Genomic DNA, 23337 nt, shown 5'->3' on the forward strand with positions numbered 1-23337 from the left:
GAAAACATAAAGTTAATTAAACCGCAAGTTTCTAAATATTAAAAGAACGTAACGTGAAAGAGAAACAAGTATTCAGTCATAAGATATGTGTACAGGGTCATTATCGTTCGAGTTTTCTTTCCTTGTTCCTCTTTTCTAATTTCCTTATTGATATTGAAATAAGTGACATATAATACCATCTGCATTGGAATAGCTACTGGAAGAATATGAATATTACTTCTAGGAATAGGTGATTATGTGTATAGTATAAAACAGCACAGAGAAACAGCGTAAGAATAGTATTTCCAAGACAACCAAACAAGAAAGACATTTTACTAGAATTTGATACAAAATTAAAGAATAAGGGGGGGGGGGAACACAATTCACAATTTGATTTGATTCATTAGTTTAGGTAATTTATTTCAAAATTTTCATCAACCAAATCAAAAATACAAATGAATGGGTGGATTGGGGAAACGACGCACACTGATACTACTTTTGTAAATGGGTATTATAAATGAAAACGAAACACAATAAATTGATTATCATCATTACTCAAATAAGTCATGTAAGTGATAGGTATCTCTTGAGCACGAAAACTTGCGGACCCCACCTCTCTCTTGTAACAGCAGTGGCGTATCCCCAAAGAAGGAAGGGGCGGGGGCAGAAGGTCTCTAAATCATAAACAGGCTTGAATAAAATTGCCATATAGGCCTATAATCTGATAGACTACACTGTCCAACCTTCAAATGTCTTAAAATGGCAATAGATAATTTTTTAATGATAATAGCGTGTTCTCTATAACTACTTTGGTCGAGTTTTTGAAGTTGGAATATCGTCACCGCAGCATCTTCCCAGCAAGGATCAACACTCTTATAAATCCAAAGTGCCACTACCACTTTGGAAAGCATCTGCTCCGGTATACCAAACTACTTAAATCATGTAAATAGTTCCCTGTTTCTAACTTTAAAATTCACGGTCTTGGTCATAGTCTTTTAATATAGACCTCCATGCATTTTATAGGAGGAACACAAACTTCCGCTACTCTTTATAACATTCACAACTTAATATTCTGGACCAAAATAATGAAAGACAGCTATATTCATGTTTTCAAATAAAGAACAAAATGGTCATCGTAATTTTCTCATCAGAAGAAACAATATATGTCTTATTATTATATATACTAAGACTATCCAAAAGTACAAAGATCTATGGCCGAAGTCTCACCGTGTGATTGGATGACATTTCGTCTTTAAAATTTTGAAAAATTAATTTTGGGAAGATCGTACTGGTTAACGATTTAACAACTGGGTCATTGCAAGCCAACTTGAGCAAATAATGAACAACTAGGCTAATTTTCTAACTGCTAGCTGTGTGGGTTGTTTATCGCGTTTCTTACAGGTTGGGTATATAACTTTTGCCCAATTGTTTTAAAAGTATATATTGCTTAAATCATAACCAGGGGTCGCGGAACGGTTTTCAAAGTGGGGGGGGGGGGCTGAGCCAAAAGTGGGGGGCTGACCATGCAAAAAATCACAATCATATGGTAATTTTCACGTTTTTGTACACTGTTTTGGAAAAAGTGGGGGGGGGGGGGTGTTGAAGCCCCCTCCCCAGCCCCCCCCCCCGCTTCCGCGGCCCCTGATAACTGTAACAATAACAGTTTTCTGTAGTAAAAAAAATTACTCAGCATGCGAAGGAAGTCATGGTTTAACTTCTGCAACTGACCAAGCATCCGCTGGCGAATTTATCTTACATCGTGTGATCTTGGTTCGTCAAGTAAAAATTATAGGACCTTGGCTTGCGAAGATGGCAAGGATGATATATATCTTGTTATCTACCATGCACATTCATGTTTTCCTACAGGAAGATACCGGCGAGGTTGGCGGAAACACGCAGAAGACATTAACGACTCCTCGTCACACACTCCGGAGTTGGCATCAATTACTTTCGGTGTGCTGCAGGAGACGCCAGCAGAGTTAAAGGAAACGCACAGCATCTCCGAACGACTCCCAGGACCACGCCCTTTCGGTGGTATCATGTTCTAATGCCAACATTATAGTGCAGCTGCACAGTGTTGAGGGATGGAAAGGAAGACGGCCGCATAGTTATAACGGAAATGGACAGCAGCTAAAACGAGATTGTAAAAAAAATGTCTTTCAGCCACACGTTCTCACACACAGCACCAAGTTTTCATGCTGTCTTCATTTGCGCGCCAATTTCTGTTCTGTCACGTGATGAGTATGCCTTATGAGGGAGGGGGGTCAATGAGAAGGCACCTGCAGGGTTAATATAAGTAATTATTCATGTTCAAATTCAAATTCAAATTTTCAAATTCAAATTTATTTATTTCACTTCCATTAAACAAAAACAAATTGTATACCATATATAAACATAAATATTTGTATCCGTTGCAAAAAAAAATTAATAATACATATGTTGTGAAAAAAAAAACACTTAGACAATATGGGCAACACATTGCAGGTTTTAAATATGTATACTATTTTTTAATAGAAATTAAATTAAGATGGAAATGGAGGGACCCACTAAAAAGCAATGCTTGTACAATGTGGGCCTCTCAAAAAATAGATAACACAACAAATAACAAAATAACAAAGTACAAATACAGATATATGTAATCAAATGAGAAAAAAATAAATAAATGAGAAATGTTGGGAGATACAACTCAAAATCGTCACCCCCTATGCCACGCCCATCCCCTACCTGGCATCATATTCTACTCGTTTTGGTATGCTAATCAGCGTTGCTGCTTTACGAATACAGACCCCCCCCCCAAAAAAAAAAAAGTAAGAAAGAAAGAAAGAAAAAAACAAACAAAAACAAAACCGCAAGATGAATGAACGAAAACACTTCTACTATTTTATCATTCTAACTATGAAACGATCCATGGCAACGCCCTCCCCGTACAGAACCTCATTCAATATTTGGGCACGCACCCCCCCCCCCCTCCAGTTGGTCCATGCCTCAACTAAACCTACCAGTTCAGCTGGTTAATATGCCCTGCCTTTTGTAACATTTCTTTGTCGATTTTCATTCGTTTCCGACCTTTTGACAATTCTTCTCTAACTCCAAGTTTCAACAGATTTAATTATATTTTAGGGTGTAAACTATTGGTATACATGTCATACATGTCATAAGGGACTCCCAACAAATCCTGATCCGCCTTTCTGATTTTTTAAAAATCAATCGGGGGTAATTATGTCGTTTATCACATCGATGCTTTGCATGGGTTTTGGTTTGATATTATGTTGACACCGTTTCTCATTGAAAGAACATGATGAAATGAAAAAAAAAAAATAAATAAATAAATAAAAATCAAACGAACCCATTCGGGGAACCCATTTATGTTAATTTCTTTCTTTTTCATAACGAGATGTGATCCTGAACATGATTATGATATCACGTTAACACCATACGTAACACCTTCACAAGCAGATGTGTAAAATTGTGAAGATATTCACACGACCGTATGACAGTGTCGGAAAAATTGCAGAAATATGGGCTGATAGTAGGAATCAGTTTTAATAAATGTTTGCCCTCTATTTAGAAATGCAATTTGTTTTCTTATTCATATTAATCTAACAAGTCAAAACAAAATCATCTTGGATAAATCGAAGTGTAGGTTTGACATGTTTGACTGTTTTGGTTTACACATATTTACAACTTTCATTAATATTGTTCTATTATTTATTCTCAAGTTTTCACTATTGTGATAATACTGAATGAAAGATGGCCAGAAAAATTAGAGTTTTATATATCGTTTTTAATGGAATTTTTGTGTCTTACTTTCATCATGTTTCCATTCGTGTTAAAAATTTTCGCCCATTTTATTTCATTCATTTATTATTCATTTAATTTATTCATTTATTTAATTTTATTATCATTATTATTATTATTATTTTTTTTTTTTTTTTGGGGGGGGGGGCTGATGTACATATTTGAGGACGACAATGGCTGAGAAAGAAATGTTTTACCTCCCCCTTCCTTGTCACCCCCTTAATTTTTTCCACCCATCCTTTCTGCCTTTCTCCTCAATTTCCTGAAATCCCCTTTCCCACTCTGTCTCTCCTTCCATCTCAGCATGTCCCCTAAAGCGACGCCATGCATTCGATGCATTACTCATTAAGATCTACTTCGTCTGTGAATGCCTTAGGGTATGACTGTCAGACGCTAGCAATTAATTTAAATTCCTCTATACATTCATGTTGTACGATGGTTGACTTGCACACAGCCTGGATTCATCATATTAATTATATTAAACCTAATTAATGGATGAATCACGTTGTATTTTCCAACTAAGCTCATTATTCTCCTTATAAAGTGTTTCTTCCTTAACCATTGCTTGTGATGCAATAATTCCAGAAAGTACACAAAATAAGTTTGCGATATCAGACATATAAGGAAAAAAGGCATAGGAAGAAACCATAGCATTAAGTAAACGACTTTTAATTCTCGCATCTTAAGTGTCTAGAATCTGGAAAAAGAAGAAAGGGATTCGGGTGTAACAGGGAGTGGGTAAAGAGGCATGGGATTGGAATGGGAACGATTTTTGCAGAGGAGGTGCTGGTTTGGGTAAAAAAAGGGGAAAACAAGATTTTTCGCTCCAAAATGAAGGCAATTTTGGTCAGAAAAAAATAACAAGCAAAAAAAAGGAAAATATGTTCCACCCAAAATGAATCTGAATGTGGTCAAAATTCAAATTATAGCACACCAGCCTGATATCCAGGGGTTGTTGTCTTTGGTGTATAACATGCGCAGCACCCCCAAAGGTTAAGGGGGCATTAAAAAAAAGCTTCGGTGATCTTTGAAGTAGTGTCTTTCTGAAATTGAAGTCCTGTAAATAATATGGTTGCTAGGAATCTACTATTAAAATTAGCTCAACGAGTCTGACAAATCAGGTGACAGTTGAGTAGTGATTGATCTGATTTTTATTGCTGTTTGCTTTTTGAAACCAGGGGCGTAAAATCAGTGGCAGACCATGACCCAGAGGAGACAATGATTGGAGGGGCACTGTATTGTTTGTGAACAATGCTGTGCCCCTCCAATGCTTTGTCTTCTCCGGGTCATGGTCCGCCACTGCGTAAAATATTGCAAATGAGCGAAGTGAGCGAGCCATAAATTGCAAAACAAAAGCAACAATTAAAAAGAAACCACAGTAATATACAGTCGGCGAACTTGGAGTGCTAACAAGTGATTGCGGTCATACATTTAAAGATATTTCATGAATGTTTTCATAATTGAAAACACAATTCAATTTTATGTAATTCAATAAATGTTTGTGACTAGAGTCTGCTGCTCCTATCCCATTCATATCTGATCCCCCCTAGTATTACCCAGTGTTCTTGCCATAAATTCTTACTTGTTTGTGTTATCATTTAAAGAAACATACACTTACACATAGCTAAGCATTGGAAGACAATCGAAACAATAAAAAAAGTGGGAGCCCCCACCACTTTCATGAAAGATTAAAAGAAAGAATTAAACAAACCAACCAACACAGTTATTGATAGGTCTGATTTTACTAGACTAATGATCGATAGACAGAGTTGTTTTTTTTATATTGAGGGTTCAAACTTTCCGTATCGATGTAACATTTGATAGGGACTTCCTTCTTGCCCTCGATACTTGAAACTTCATTATCATAATCAACTGGTTAAAAAAAGTTACATGAGGAAGTATTAGTCCTACTGTAACATAGCTTCTTTACAGGCCAAGTTATTTCTTATATTTTAACTATACCTGTTCTAAAATGTATATAGCCGAGATTAAACACACATACCACACACACCGGTACGCCCACGCCCACCCTCTCACGCACACACGTGATGTTGATGATGATGGTGATGACGATGAACAGTTACTTATCATCATAAACTGGTTTCTGAAAAAAAAAAGACAAATGTTATGAATTAACTCGAATCATATGCTTTAATTTCAAAATGAATATGACGTCTTGAACGAGACTATCGCAAGAGGGTCACAGATATAGGGCGGAACTCTGGTCAAATAGTAGGATGATAAAAAATACAAACACAGACATAAGGCAAGCCTATATTACCTTATAAGGGGTTTGATGCAAATTAGGAAGTGTTTGAATAATTCCGCTGGCCTGGTTCTTCTTTTTTCCTTTTCTCTGAGCGTAAGTGATCTACTTATTTGTTTGTCACAGGACGATAATCTCCCAAGGTCTGACGGTGCCTTTTCAAAATATTTTTTCGTTTAGTTATGAACACACGTTGTATGAGAAAAATAGAAGACTATGAAAACATAACTTGTTATGATGTCTCGTATGGCTACTTATGTATGCATCTAAATTCATTATTGTTATTATTATCGACTTAAGAGATTAAAACTTCTACTTTGATATACAGCACGACATAATCGATAAACTTCCACTTAGAGTAAGTGATTGAACTTATGTTAACAATCATTTTCTAAAATAAAAGACAATCAAAGTTATTTATAGTAATCACTAACTGTTTTCCCGGGCAGATATATACCCAGGTCAAGATCTCAAAAACAGAACCTTTATTTTTAAACTGAAGTTTCTGAAGTGATGGAAGTCCATTTAATGGTGTATTCGATACCGGGATTCGATACCACCGGGTGATCTCGAATAAGCAACCCCCCCCCCAAAAAAAAAATACATCCCCCTTTCTTTCATTCTTCCATTGGGATTCGGTCAAAAAACCATTTACCTCACCTGGGTTGAGTGAAGCACAATGTGGATAAATTTCTTGCTGAATGAAATTATACGCCATGGCTGGGATTCGATCCCACGACCCTCTGTTTAAAAGTCAGAAGACTAATCCACTGGGCCACAACGCTCCACAAAATATTGAATACCATGTTGAAACTGCACCGAACCCCTAGTTGATTACTAGTAATTTTAAACATAATGGTCAGGATTACAAAAAATCCTTCTTATCGTTCTAATTGTAAGTCATTATTGATACAGTTATGATGTGCACAGAGTTATTAAAGAGCTTGGTTTAAATGGTTAAAATTACTATAAAAAAAAAGCGATAGAAGTTGTCCCGTATGAAATAACTTAATTGAACATTATGGTAAATTGTATGTTTTGGTGTATAGAAGAGGAAACACGTTTCAAAACTGGTATTAAATTCCCAATATTTAACCAAACATGGATTATGAAAGCAAAGCTTCCTGATCAATTCCGAGTCAGTGATTTTTGTACTCGTCAACAACTTCTGACTGAATCAACACAATACAATACGGGTTGGACTATTGAAGAAGCGGTGTACAAATAATTATGGAAAAAATGAACAACAGATAACAGGGAAATATGCCAATATTAAATGGGTAAAGGAAAGACTCGGGTCAATGAATCCACTATTCAAGCAAAACGTAGGGCCTGGGAATATTTTTAAAGACCATATTTGCAGACTGTTCTTTATATTTTATGGTAATGGTAAACCGAGCTGAACTTTACAAAAATGCCTATGATAGATTGAAGCGTCGCAAGGATTAAACTAGCCAATACTAGCCCCCTTGTTGAAAGAAGCTGATCGACGAACTCGAACATAATGTAATAGTTCGATATATCACGAGATAAAATGTAGTTTATTTTCAGGCTTTAGGTCAGGATAATCAATTTTGTTGCGTTGGGTTTATGATGATAACTTGACTGGGGGTCAAAATGATACTCATCAGCAGAACAGGACATTTTTAGTGAGACAATTCGCTGAACAGAACACATAAGTTTAAAGCTACACCAATTCGAATGTGAAGCAATTTCAACTTCTGTTATGTGATAATACTTAGTCACCACAAGTTGTTATTGATAAAATGTAGTAGGTATTCTGATGCGTATCTATAACGACTTCATTTCTTCGAAACTTATTAACACATTACTCTCTGAACATTCATGCATGGCAGAATTGCATGAGTGTGTGGGGGTGTGTGTGTATTGAAAGTGAAAACAAAAGGGGGATCGGGGGCATAGGCTGAATCCTCCCCATACAGGAAATCTTGAATAATGAATAAGGTAATGAATTTAGACCGTGAGAAAGTTTTAGGAGTCTACCATTTGTCCACCGTTCCACAAACTCTATTTAACTTTATGTATTGAATTGTGTTCCTTAAATGTAAGATTATGTTATATATATTTTATTATGTCTTGCAGTATTTTCGACCTTGTTATGTTATATTTATCATAACTATGTACAATTGTGAAACGGAAATCTATAAATCAAATCAAAATCAAATCAAACTCATTATCCCAGTATGACCAACGTCGCGTTTTAAATGCAGGGTCTTGATGCAAGGTTAGATCGCGTCGACCAAGATGGGCGTGGCAGTTTTGCGATCAGCTGTTCGCTGAAGTACACGTGTGTGTACAGTTCGTCTGTACAGAATACTGTAGTTATTGAGCAATATTTGTCTGCCACATCGTTCATTAATTCTAATGACAATTAAACAGTAATCATACAGATAATGATACATGAAGTAAGGAAAAACATATATATATTTTGAAGAAAGAAATATATATATATATATATAAGGATATATTTTCGTTAAGGTTGTTATAAGCATCACTTCCGCGTTTGTAAGTCTTCGCAACAGACAATACTAACAAGAGAGAAGAACAAATGGGTGGGAAATAAAGCTGGTATGCATACTTATGTGTAACATTTGGAGATAGTCTGGGAGGCCATGAAAGGAGCTACTCTCATACATTAATTAAAATTCAAATATTGTGACCCAATTAAGACCAGACCTACCATTCCTCATAACCAGAACTAAATAACCATTTACATCGTATTTTCGTTTATAATAGTATATGATACAGTGCCGTATGAAACACAAATACGTTGAGCTTTCATCACTTTATGATCCTGAATGTGATATAACCATGACGAATATATCCATAATGACTCTATGTAAACAATATTAAACTGATATAATATACGTGTTGTTTGCAGGCGATAACACAGGGCAAGTCTGTATCATACAGATACATGGCTGGGGTGGTGGTGTTCTGCGACATGTACACACACACACAAAAAAACATATTCCAAGTCGACTGATGATATGTCATTGGAAATAACGTATTATATTAGATCGGTCTGAGATTGGTAACATGGGTGTGACCGACCCCCAATATACATGCACTACAATTATAAATGACTTTGAACAGTAAAACAAATACAGTATATAGGGTTGGTTATTCCAGCTTGATAACTGCCGACCGTCTGGTAAAACAGCTCTGAAGCTTGATATTCTACTATGGGCAGAGGTGGATAATATTTGGTCCTAGTCATGATAAAGTTTATTCGTTTGAAGCCGAGAATGGCATATTCTTTTTATTCGACCATTGATTAAACTTCGCGAAGCTGTGTTGTTCTATAAAAAAAGACGGGTAAAAGGAGACACAATTCAAGAGAATACATGCAGGCCTACCTTAAAATGCTCGCAGTAGTGGAGTAATTAGGAAGCTGTTGATCTCAGATTGTGTGCCAAAAACAGTCCCTTGAAAATGTGTGATACAGGAATAATAAAAAAAGAATGCATATACCTGTATCATTTTATGTGGCTTTGAATTAGCTTTTATTTACGCCTAATCCGTGATAATTGGATCTTGTGTTGAGATATACTCAGTATCTTTAAAAGGTATCTCGAACAAAATATAAAAATGAAAAGATAAACATATTTTTTCGTCATATTTTCAGGTCCGACTGTGGTCTTTATCGGACTTTTTTTTTTTTTTTTTTTTTTTTTTTGGGGGGGGGGGGATATTATATATATTAGTCATGCAATGACAGATCGACACAAAAAATCAATAAAAGCATGACAAGCTCTTTTATTATTGAGATACAAAAATCCAAGGATTAAAGAGGCAGAATAGCCGATGTAAATATCAAACAATTGGAATGCCTCTGATAGTCTCGCCTAAATTACGCGATACAATGTAGCAACAGTGCTTACTTTGAAAATGACTATTAAATAATGATAAAAAACACACATACATGATTATAATAATATAATACCACGTTCATTGACCCTTTATCAAGTGACCTACGACTTATGCAAGATGAGCAGTGATACTGGATTACCGCTATGTCCACATTTCATTAACTATATCCATAAAGTTTCAAAGAGTTATGATATCAGTTCAACAATTAACCACAACATGGCCAAAAATCATTGACCTTACATGACCTTCGACCATGGTCATGTGACCTGAAACTCGCACAGGATGTTCAGTGATACTTGATTTCTCTTATATCCAAGTTTTATATTCTAGATCCATAAAATTGTAAAGTTACGATAGTAATTCAACAAATACCCCCAACATGGGGGCTGTACCAATCGTCAACCTTATTTTCAGTCTAGTTCAAATATTCATACATTTTCGATAATAAACATAAAACTACATCATACATTATGTCCACACATTTGAAAGTAACTTGTAAACTAATTAACAAAATGGTGTAGCCCGTGGGCTCTGCAGGTTAATGATCCGAAACAATAAATCAATGTCATCATGATCATTAAGAGATTGAAGTGCAAACTAGACAATAAATATTTAGCGGCATCAATCAAGAATTAGGCCTATCATGACATGTTTTCCAACTTGTTCTAATATTCATTTAGATGTACTGCTAGCTTCGTTTAAAATAGTGAAGTGAAAGTGCAAATCTCCACAATCAGAATCCTTTCCATTTCATTTGGTATAAATTGATCATTATTGATTCATTAATCAATCGATCAGTTAATTTATTGTGTAATTAATTAAACGATTAATCAATTTTGAATAGAATAGAATTGAAATGAAATTCTGTCTTATGAGGGGTCTTTTTTATTTATCTATTTAGTTATTTCATATATTTTGGGGGCTCTTACAGTGTATATCGAATACAATATGTGTGGAATTCCAAACTAGGAAATATAATTTACGATTTCAGACTAGTATCTCTTCTCATCAGTCGGCAAAGAATAACGGTAATTTGTAGAGGGGTATTATGTAGGGCAAATGATGACACCTTGTCCACAATGGGTCAGTCTGGCGTCTTGCCATGTCCCGCCAGTTAATGAGTAAACAGACTCTTGAATATGGCGGGGTTCGAATCTTCAAACAAAGCTTACAAAGTTGATCAAAGAAACGGGGACAAAATAGCGTGACCGTTATCGGTCCGTTCAATGCACTGTTATTGATCAATGTGCACCCTTTACTGGGCCTGTTTTCCGGTTAGGTATAGACGGATCGATATTATCACGTGATGTACAAACCCTATTATGATGAGCCGCCTCGATCCTCATCCAATGTGCTTGAATTGAGAAATGAGGGCAAGAACAGACGAGGGGCACAGAATTAGGTACGTGCTCCCCATAGCCAAAATGTAAGTGGAAGGACATGGTTTGAAATCATCAACCCTTTTCTTAAAAAAAGAAGAAAAAACCTTTTCCTTCTTGCGAAAGTAGATTTCAAAATCGTGCCCATCCCTAGCTTGTCAAAGAAAAAAAATGTAGCCCTTTTCTTGAAAGAATTTTCATCTCCCAACATCCAAAAGAAATGTGCTTAATGATAACAAACATTATATCATGTGCCAGTGAGAATTAAGATGCTGGGTTTTCAAATACAATCATACAGGCCTACATTTCAATGTATAAAGGCTGTATTGGATATAATAGAGATGACTGCCTTTCTTCGTTCAACGATACAAGACCCAGTTGTTTTTTTTTTCTTGGGGGGGGGGGTGTATTTGACTTATCGATCGCCTCTCCAACGTCTTTAATAAAGATACAAACGTTTCGTTTTACGTGCAGCTGTCTCAGAAAAGGGGCATTGAGGGTGAACATGCAAAGATGATAGACCTGAAAATCTTTCTTTCAACCCGCAGTGCCGTGATACAATTTTAGAACAAGGAAAACAAAACAACAACAACAACAGCACAGGCAAGAAAAAGAACTGCTGACTACCTTCATTTTCCCAGGGCCAATCTGTATTATATTGGCCTATTTTGTGTTTAAAAAGTAATGAATAGCAGGCCTAACCCTGTTTTCGCATTTTATTATTTTTAAAATACAGTATGCTTGTATTATTAATTTATGTTATGGTTATCATTTATGATAAAAGGTTCACTCGCCAGTGATTGGTTGACTGAATACCATAAACATGATAAATGCAGGTCTTTTCATTAGATCTTATTAATCGGTGACATGCAAGGGGTGTGGGGTGGGGCATAATTTCGTTGTCTGTATTGGCAGATGTGAAGTGGATTTTGAAAGAAGTTCTTTTAATATTTTCACAAAAGTATATTCCAAAAAACTGCAAAATCCCTCGCATGTTTTCAGCCACAAAGCTCTTCTAAAGCTCAAATAATACGCGAGATTGTTCAATACAAGTCAATATTTTATAAATTCTCGCATTCTTGTCAATATCAACACAAAATGCCCACAACTTCGTAGAAAGAACACGTCACAATTTATAGTAAAAGTATATGCAAATATATTAGGCCTACTCAGGTGGGTCCGCCCACCAGCCCCCAATATGAACCCTTATCAAACACGATAATGACGTATCAAATTCCTGGTTTGTCAGGATCTTATGATATATTATTACCGAATAAACTTGCATTAAACTTGTTTTTGTATAACATAATGAGGTGGTTGGAGCCGGCTCGCTATGCTAACATACTATATAAAGGTTCGATTTTGCAGTTGAAAATAATATCAGTGCTAATACTGAATCTTGGACCTACGTTAGCAATGGGGTCTTTCAAATTACTTGTCAACTTTTAGGTATACACTTTTCTAGTTTAGAAACAAGCCTGCTTACCCGTCTTGCATCATGCAAACACATTTCCAATTAGTCGAAAGCTAAATTTCTTTCTAAGTTCATCCATGGACCCCGTCCCTCAACCGATGACATTTTCAACTTGAGGGAGGCTGACCGGGAAATTATACATAACTACTCACACCACGAAATAACATATTGCTTTTAGCATCATAATGGAAATTAAAGAGCATATTTCGATGCTATCAATGTTCTCGAACATGAGTGCAGCTATCAGCTGGGACGGCTATCATCCACAACATGATCTAACTACTAATCTATCAGGAACATAGTTTCATTAATGAAATCGTATATTATGTGCTGCTACTTCTACTACTACTACTACTACTACTACTACTACTACTACTACTACTACTACTACTACTACTACTACTACTACTACTACAGTAACTATACTACTACTACATTTAAATGTGTGTAGTATACTAATAATAAAGATTATAACAATAAACAATAAAAGTAATGAATAATAATAACAAAAATAATAGTAGTAATAATGATGATAATGAAAATTATTAATATATTGAATTTACTCCAGTGACGATTATGCCTATTTCGTGTACTTCATATTTAGTGAAAGGCGTCTTGCAAGTTAAAATGGAAATAAAAGATACTGACACTGTCCCTATTAGTACCACTAACATGACTATCCCATGTGGCAATGTGTTATCTTAAACATGAAGTTCATAATGATATTGATGTTATTTCAGCAGGTGGTTTATTTTATCTCAATGTTGATTAGAGAAAATCATTTTGATTAACCACCTGCCAGAAGCCAGCTTAGGCGGGGTGGGATAGGGTTGGGGGTGAGGTGTGGTGCCCAAGGTCCCGTCTGCTTGCCTTCAACATTGCAAACTTTCCTAAGTTCATTTATGGTCAATCCACTGAAAATAATGACATTAGACATAATGATTATTTACAATATCATTTATTGATAAAACAAAATATTCAATTTGACCCCTCTTTCAAAAAATGTGTGCGCGCATGAGGGTGGGCGCGTGTGTGTCTGTTTGTGCGAGGGTGTATGTATGTTTTATAATAACTGATTTCATTGTTTTCTTTTAAGATATATATGATTCATGATTATATTAAGTTAGTGAGAAAAAAAGTGAAAATATGAAATGTAAAGTATTATATGTGATTTGAAATGTTAGATTGAAATGTTATGTAACTATTTGTTCATGAAATCAGAATAAAAACAGTATTAAAAAAAAAGTATGTTGAAAAAAAAAGGTGTGTGATTCCCGGGTGTGAGTGAATGTTTCTCCATGTTTTGTCATGTTGTGTGTGGGGGTGTGTGTGTGTGTGTGGGGGGGGGGGGTCCAGCCAATAGGAGATCGTTATTGGTCTACTAGGAAATAAATCATCCAAATGCAATTTCATAATAACACATTTTTGTTGCTTTGTGTCTCAATACATGCATTCGAATGATGCTTTTACATGAAAATCCTCCTAAATTGGAAAATAACATGTACTGATAGCTTAATTGATGAATCGTGTTTTTTTCAAATGTTTGTTAATGAAGGTCTGTACTTTCTGTACGTGACGATTTAATTAATGTTTTTCTGTATATGCTCATCAATATCTTTGTATGAGACCAGAGACGTGAGAGGGAGATCCTGATGAGACCAACCACTCTGGCGGAAGAGGGTCTATCCAGTCCATAATTTTGATGATATATGAATAAAGTGATATAAAATTTAAATAAAAACACGATGAAAGGAACCTCTTGGGGAAATTTGTAAACAAAATTGAGCATTGGGGAGCCCCATGGTGTTGAAACCCCTCGAAACCTTAAAAAAATCCCATATTCGCTCTGCCATAGTTATTTTTTGTCTAGCTCCTAATTTGGACCACAAACACGACTAGGGGAAATACCTTGTTTTATATAGTATGCATGCATCTGGTGTGAATGAAGGATGACGTCATGATAATTATTATTTCTTCTTATTTTTTATTTTGTATAATGTTCCGCATACCCCCAGCATGGATGACCCCCCTTATTAAACGTTCCCCTGAAAAGTGTTTACCGTCAGAGCGAAGCGGCTTATATTCATCCACTCCTCCACTCCGAAATCTTGCCACGCCGTATTCGTACGATCTGAGTCTTTTAATGCGGAACCTGCGAACAAAGCTTATTATTTCCTCGAACCTAATTAACATACACATGAATATGCATATAAGGGGGCGACCCTGGGGCGTCAATTTCACTTCGATATGCACAATTATGCATATTCATGAGTAAGATTCAGGGATCGTACAGTAAGTGCGGAACGACGCAAACGAGGGCAATTATCATTCTTTATCCGGTCTCTCTCTCCCTCTCTCGCTCACTCTTCCAGAGCGAGGATCGTGTATGAGGGTGGTTTTACAACACCTTGAGGACAACGTGAAAAACAAATTTCCAAATACAGCATGCAAACAAACTGCACTAACAATCCTCCCATCATGTGTGGATGGGCGTTTCCAAAGGCCAAAGACATTACCAATATGAACGTGAACGCCGTGTTATAATATTCAGTCTGATGTGTAATTCATTGACTCTCCGAGATGTTACGCGATACTCATCCACGGTCGATTTTTAGACAAGGTTTATTCAGTTCCGAACATCATTCGTAAAAAAAGGAAAATATATATCTTAATTCTTATCATTAAAAAATGGTTTAAAGGTCAATGGTGGCTACATAGTCTCCATTTTTGTTATAAGCTGTCATTGCATCGGCCTTACATCTAAGCATGGACCTACAGGTCCATGATCTATATACACAGTAAAAACGCTGTTTAAGATTTTATACATTGCTGTTTACTATATGAACCTTACAGTATTTGTTTAACCGTTTAAACAATCATGTATAATTTATTGAAAATTAGATATTGAAAATTAAACTTTGTTGCTTAAGATTTAAACAGTTGTTTAAACTGTTTAAACAATTGCTGTAAGGTTCATATATTAAACAGCGTTGTATATTTTTTTTTACTGTGTAAGCGAGTCTGGGATAGAGAGGGGGGGGGGGGGAGAGGGAGATGGAGGGGGTTGGAGAGAAAGAAGGAGGGAAAGGAGGCAAAGGACTAGAATAATTTCAGCGCGCCAAATATTAAATAATGCAGGTCAAGAGTGAAAAAAATATATATATGGGGATCGAGCCAGATTAATCCACTATCATGATAAGCTAGGAGAGAACAATACTGCCATAGACATGCATTTTCTACAACAGTGACACTGTCATGGAATCATTGTTTTGCCCAAATCATATGAAATACAAGTCCTCTCATCAGATTAATTCTTTCTAACAACGGCACCGAATCTTTTAAATTGAACTATGGTGATCGATGTCACATTATGACCCATTCCATATTCGCAGAATCAAGGAATACCATATACACCATGACACACCACTTCTGATTTTCGAGAGTAGGATGAAAAGTGGGAGGGGTAGTTTTTGCTTTGGTTAGTAGCAATGGGTTCATCGATAGTCCAGCCGGGAAATTGTTAATGAGTAAGAACAAAAAGACATTTAATTTAGGGCCTATATTGTATTGCCAATTGACCAGACATTCCCAATAGCAATCCATGCGTATTTTGTTTTCTAAAAACACAATTCTGCTATTTGTACATAGACATACTAGACGGATCAGTCCCAAATAGACCGAGAGCTGTACGTAGCCTATCTTCTCCAGAAATTCAGAAAAAAACGATGCTTGATTTCCTCATTCCTCTCAATGTCCTCGTAATGGTATCTCATCAAGGAAGGAAAATGGATTTAAAAATAAGTAATCCATCGGTTATAATTCGATGTCACATACAATGACATTCAGACAACAACATCACAATTTTGATATATTTTACAAATACATGTAAATTTGTTTAGAATGTGTCATTATCTTCCAAAGTATTTTACACAATGGCCTATACTAAACATCAGTTGCAATATAACAACAACAACGACTACTACTACTACTACTACTACTACTACTACTACTACTACTACTACTAGTACTACTACTACTAGTACTACTACTACTACTACTACTACTACTTCTACTACTACTACTACTACTTCTTCTTCTACTACCACCACTGTTACCACTACTACTAGTTATGAATACATTCAGGTCTTTAATTGCGAAACCTAGGCCTTTATATTTTTATCCATCACTTCCTCCTCCCTCTTTTTATTCTTTAAATTATCTACTTTTCTCCTTTGTTCTTATGTGTGTTATTTTTCAATTTTTATTTCTGGTTCTGCCATTCTCCTCTTCATCAAATTTCTTTAAATTCTTCATTTTCTTCTACTTTAATATTTCGTTGGTTGGTTCGTTCTTCTTCTTCTTCTCCCTCTTCTTCTCCCTTATACATTTCTTTCAAGTTCAACCTTTTTTCTTCGTTCGTTTCACTATTGACCTACAATAGTAATTGGATTTATCGTCTATGAATATTTTCACCTTTGATTTTCTCGTAATCCCAGTCTTCCCAGAAATAGAGTGTGTGTGTATGTGTGTATGTGTGAGGGAGAGGGGGGGGGGGTAGCAGCACCCCCAACATTTCCTTGGAGGTGCTGCGTGTATCATTCTCTATAGGCAGCACATCCAGGTATTCTGGATGTGTAAAAATGGAGAAAAGTAACCACAATGATCTTCACATTTCTCTGGACCAATTTGATCTCCATTTTTTTTTAATAGTGAAAACCCTTTATTTTTTAGCTTTTCAAATTTCTCGGAGCCAATTTGATTTTCATTTTTTATTGAAAATATATATTTTTTTGCTTTTTAAATTTACACCATCACCCTCAGTATAAAAAAATCGTTCCCAATGCCCTGATAGGTATTATGCATAAATAAATAATTTACTTATTTGAACATTCGAATAAGGAGTAATGATGAGGCGAGCTTCTAAATCGTTTATATGCCTATAGGCATATGTACATGTTCCTTTTTACAGGAACCTTAGGCTTTTGTCTTTAGTCTTTTAATTCCTCCTCAAGAAAAGGATAATGTGAAAAAGATCTTATTGCATGTGCACATAAGGACACTTTGAACATGATATGAAAAAAATACAAGGTTCTTATTATACTATAGTTACAAGTGCGCCTAATTCATGCATCGACATAAGATCACGCTGGAATGATAGAAAGTGAAAATTCTCGAGCCATATTTAAAACCTTTGACGAAAACTGAAAGGAAAATACGATATGATACAAATGAAGAGATCGAAAATGAAGAAATGAGGTGTGCCAACGCTTGATAAATTGCAATTCGTAAACAACTCTACTACGAGGAAGTTGAAAAAAAAACCAAGCTGTGCATGTGTATTGGCGACCTTTAAATCGGCCACTTGTGCGAATGCATTCGAGGAAAAAAAACGCCGGGTATTTTTCTGAGGCGATCCCTGATAAGGATATTAATGAATGCGCCGAGGCATACGATGCGTCTAAATTTCTCCTTATATGGTCAAATATGTTTCACGTACTATAGCGGTCATTATTATAATACTTGCTTGCTTCTTCATCTGAGCATCATTTCAACCTCGAACCAGCAAACTCACAGGTGGTGTAACCTATTCTCTCTCTCTCTTTTCGGTAAGTCTTGTGAGAATTTCCTACAATTTCCTTAGCCCTGTTAGAGGATGTTATTTTACTCACATCGCATTGCATAGGACTTGGGCAATTTGATGTCGGCGCCAGTCAGTGGTTATTCCTTATTTGGATATTGTACTTCGATATTTGGTGTGCTGTGCTTCATAGTGCAGTGTCTGTGACGGTTAACGTTGAAGACTTTTATATACAATGTTATTTATGTATCTGCTCACATGAGCATTTTTTGAAAAAATGTGTTTTATGAGTATGTCTTGTAAGAAATGTTTTACAGTTAAATGACATGTCTAACTTACGTTTCTATAAGTAATTTGAATTGGAGCTAGAATTTTGCCGGGGTTTTCTCCTAAACTCCCCGGCACGACATGTGGGGACACCTGTTCGATGCGAGCAGAAGTGCCACGCCTCCTCAATGCATATCATTGTGCACGCTTCCACGCGCACAGCCATTCGAAGGTTTGCCGCTGCCGGCAAATTCGGAACACTGCATTTTGAGATCTTTTTTTTAAATCTGTTGAATTTTCAATCGTAAACCTGAATAATTGTGAATCTTTTCATTCTTTGTGGGAAGATAAAATTTTGCGGAAATATATGTAAATGTTACTTCCTCGTTGGATAGGGTGTGGCACTTACGTGGCTGTGTTCTCAAGTAGAAATACCATATGAAATCACTTCGTGTACTTGGGAGAAACATTGAAGACCTAATATTTTAAGAATTATTTACGACTGTTGCACATGTAATTTTATAAATTTTTTGAACGAAATATTTTGATATTTATTGAAATTTAAATCATATTGTGTTATATCCATGCAAGTTTATTATATACCCTGGCTTTAGCTGGCACTTTGAATTTGATCGCACTTTATTTCCGTCTTGTACTTTTGTAGCTGAAGTTTGTATTGTGTAGAGATGCATGAATATATATACATTATATATATATATTTTGATTCACTTGTAACGATTAATACTAATAGTTAAAAAATTTGTGGGCCTTAGGTTTGTATTGACTAGACATGCATTTTGACCATAATTAAGACATTCCCAATTTATTCAATGTAGGCTTAGTGCATTATCAAATCAAAAGCTTTCCTAAATATAAATTCTTTCAGGTTTATAACTTGCTAATTTGTTAGAGCTAACAAGTAATAACATTATAAAAAAGTGCATCTACATATACGCATTGCAAAGCCGATTTCAAATTCCCTCGATCCCTTTCTGGGCAGTTGGAAGCTGGGTTAGAAGGCGATCCCCGAACCATTTGCATGCATAAGTAGTTTCGCAAGGAGGTCATTCATAAATTTCATCGTGCACAGACGGACGAGGGGCGTGGCATGAGAATCATTCAAATACGCACGCCCAGTGTAGTAGTGCGCATGCGCGAGCCACCTGTTCGCTGTGCTCAGGTGGTGGACGCGTGGCATGTTATGAGCACGTGGGTCCCTGGGATTGGCGTCTCAGCTCCAATGAATTGGGAATTTATCAAAGTGTCCATTATTTGAAGTTATCAATGTTGATTATAGTTCATGATTTTACCTTTCCTTTACAAGGAGTTACATTACGCTATTCATAAGTTAACCTTTCCTATTTTCTTTTTTTTCTTTCCAGAGAAATAAAAATAAACAAAACCAATCATGTGTGACGACGATATTGCCGCTCTTGTCATCGACAACGGATCCGGTATGGTGAAGGCCGGATTCGCCGGAGACGATGCCCCAAGGGCTGTCTTCCCATCCATCGTTGGAAGGCCCCGTCACCAGGGTGTCATGGTCGGTATGGGACAGAAGGACAGCTACGTCGGAGACGAGGCCCAGAGCAAGAGAGGTATCCTGACCCTGAAGTACCCCATCGAGCACGGTATCGTCACCAACTGGGACGATATGGAGAAGATCTGGCATCATACCTTCTACAATGAACTCCGTGTTGCCCCAGAGGAGCATCCCGTCCTCCTTACCGAGGCTCCCCTCAACCCCAAGGCCAACAGGGAAAAGATGACACAGGTAAGAATAAGATATATTTTAATCTCAAAGACTTGACTTAAAAAAAAACATTTAAAACCAAACAGAAGATTTAATCAGAACAAAACAAATGATGAAGGTAAAAGATAACTCTTAAAACAGTTGATGACTATGATTAAAACTATAATGAAAACATAATGAAAACATAATGAAAACAAATGCATCTATTTAATGGGACCACCAATTATTTTCTTTTGCAGATCATGTTCGAGACCTTCAACTCACCCGCCATGTACGTCGCCATCCAGGCCGTACTTTCACTCTACGCCTCTGGTCGTACCACTGGTATCGTTTTCGACTCTGGTGATGGTGTTTCCCACACCGTGCCCATCTACGAGGGTTACGCCCTTCCCCACGCCATCCTCCGTCTGGACTTGGCTGGACGTGATCTCACCGACTACCTGATGAAGATCCTCACCGAGCGTGGCTACACTTTCACCACCACTGGTAAGATATGAACTATTAATATATTTTTTCTATTTCGCGTAAAAATTACATTGACAGGTCATTACATTGCAAAATAAAATGAGTTATAACATAAACGGAAAATAAACTTGTAAGTTGTATTTGTTTAAAAAAAAGTAAGATTAAGAACATAATGTGCATTAGTGTTAAAATACTATCAAACGAAATGTGATTGAAAGGATAGTACATGTACATTTTTGTTTGCATTTTTTAACGGAATATATTTTCTCTTTTTTTCTATCATAGCTGAGCGTGAAATCGTTCGTGACATCAAGGAGAAGCTCTGCTACGTCGCCCTTGACTTCGAGCAGGAGATGCAGACTGCTGCCTCATCATCCTCCCTTGAGAAGAGCTACGAGCTTCCCGACGGACAGGTCATCACCATCGGCAACGAGCGATTCCGTTGCCCAGAGGCCCTCTTCCAGCCATCCTTCCTTGGAATGGAATCTGCTGGCATCCACGAGACCTGCTACAACAGCATCATGAAGTGCGATGTTGACATCCGTAAGGATCTGTACGCCAACACTGTTCTGTCTGGAGGCTCCACCATGTTCCCAGGAATCGCCGACAGGATGCAGAAGGAGATCACCGCCCTTGCTCCACCAACCATGAAGATCAAGATCATCGCTCCTCCCGAGAGGAAATACTCTGTATGGATCGGAGGCTCCATCCTTGCCTCTCTCTCAACCTTCCAACAGATGTGGATCAGCAAGCAGGAATACGATGAGTCTGGCCCATCCATCGTCCACAGGAAATGCTTCTAAACAACTCATTTTTGTTTTTCTTCTGTTGAGCACAATAACGAACTCCTGGGGTGGGTTAAGTGGGTCACCTTTATCAAATGGGAAAATTCTGGAACAGTTGGGTTGATCAGGAATTATCTAGCTATCCATCCCCGATAATAGTCGCATCATGGCTATCGATTGCTCAAACACTTGACATATTATGGCGATTTCTTTGCCCATACTGGTGACCACTTTACCAATTTGTTAAAATAAAAACAAATAGGTCCTGAACCTGCCTCAACTTAGGCAAAGTAAAGAGAGAGAAATATTGTGAGAAAAGGTTGACATTATCTTCTGGTTCTGAGGTTGGCAATGAGGATAAAAATCAACATCCAAACTTATTCTAACTTGATAAAAAAATAGTTCCCTTTTAGTCCAACAATTTTTTGTTCTACTAAAATTTCTTTGAGCCAATCTGTGATTCTACGGAATAACATTCTTGCAAAAGCACACGATTTTGTATCTTTATATTTATAAGTAAATTGCTTTAGAGAAACTTATGATTGCATTATAATCTTGGAAAGAAATCTTAAAGAGAATAATCTATGATACATAATGATAAAAATGCGCGTTCAACTTGGATCATGCATATTTTTGTTTGATATGTACACTGTATATATTTTGTAACTCTAAAAAAATATGAAAAAAAAAGAAACACAACTGCAGTTCTCAATAGAGAATGCAATAAAAAAGCAGTACTAAGTATGCATTATTACGGATTCAATACTCGTTCTTTTCTCGTGTGTTTTAATTGTATGTATATTAGTTTAGTGAACTGATGTATGTGGTGAATTATTTAGCTTATGCCAGACTCTATCAATGTTTGTGAGTTTACTCTGAATGACGAGGAGTTGGAATAGATCGGCTGTCGATAAGTTACCAGTTCATACTTAGATTAAAGTCTCATATGATTTACTTTTCAAGATCAAATCTAAATCTAGACTGGTAATTGATTATACAGCCGATCTGGGATTTAAAAACGCAACTCGATGTGTTTGGTATATGTAACAGTGCGTGGTGGCAACTTGGTCTTGAAGTTTTGTCAATTTGATGGTGATGCATGACTTGATAGTGTTTGATTATTTCATGATGGGCACTGATATTGACTGATTATGATTATAGTATATGGTGATTGGCACTGATCGATTGAGCACGAAACAAACTGAGATTTTCATACTTTGTAATTTTCTTCAGCAAAATTGGTCCTACGCTCTTATCGTATATAATCTTACACCATATTATATCCCCCTTTTTATTTCTATTACTGATTTTCATGATCACAAATTCTTTTCTGTCAGAACAGTTATTTATTCCCCTTTTGAAATTTGTTGGTTATTTTCAAGTTTATTTCAGGAAAGATGAAGTGTGTTACTGTTTATTTATTTATTTATTAACAATATTTCAACAGGATACCCAATCAACATAAAAATTGCTCTCCCTTGGGGTCCTGCATATTAAAAAAACAATCACAATACATCTTGTTATACATAGTAAAATTAACATGAGAAAATGTACATACATTATGATAGAACATAATAGTTGAAGTCAAATATAAACGAAACTATAAATAACTATTAACTACGCACATCATTAGAAAGAAGGGTCTGTACATAGAACATAATAATCGAAATTGACATCGGAGATATCTACTATTGGAAAA

General features: G+C 36.3%; 1 protein-coding gene across 1 annotated transcript; it reads left to right on the plus strand.

The window, feature by feature from the left end:
- Nucleotides 1-17836: 17836 nt before the first annotated feature.
- Nucleotides 17837-22382, plus strand: LOC129277895 (actin, cytoskeletal 1A). The gene is made up of 4 exons (XM_054914076.2): nucleotides 17837-18396; nucleotides 20018-20409; nucleotides 20628-20874; nucleotides 21139-22382. Exons 2-4 carry the CDS (start codon nucleotides 20044-20046, stop codon nucleotides 21654-21656), a joined length of 1131 nt encoding a protein of 376 aa, XP_054770051.2. The 5' UTR covers nucleotides 17837-18396; nucleotides 20018-20043; the 3' UTR covers nucleotides 21657-22382.
- Nucleotides 22383-23337: the final 955 nt, after the last annotated feature.

This window comes from Lytechinus pictus, chromosome 15 (assembly GCF_037042905.1).
Source record: "Lytechinus pictus isolate F3 Inbred chromosome 15, Lp3.0, whole genome shotgun sequence".
Taxonomy (NCBI): Eukaryota; Metazoa; Echinodermata; class Echinoidea; order Temnopleuroida; family Toxopneustidae; genus Lytechinus; species Lytechinus pictus.

Coding starts and splice junctions, on each gene's coding strand:
- LOC129277895 (XM_054914076.2), top strand. CDS start 20,044: ATGTGTGACGACGATATTGCCGCTCTTGTCATCGACAACGGATCCGGT. Junction 20,410..20,627: donor ACAGGGAAAAGATGACACAG/GTAAGAATAAGA, acceptor TTTCTTTTGCAG/ATCATGTTCGAGACCTTCAA. Junction 20,875..21,138: donor CTACACTTTCACCACCACTG/GTAAGATATGAA, acceptor TTTCTATCATAG/CTGAGCGTGAAATCGTTCGT.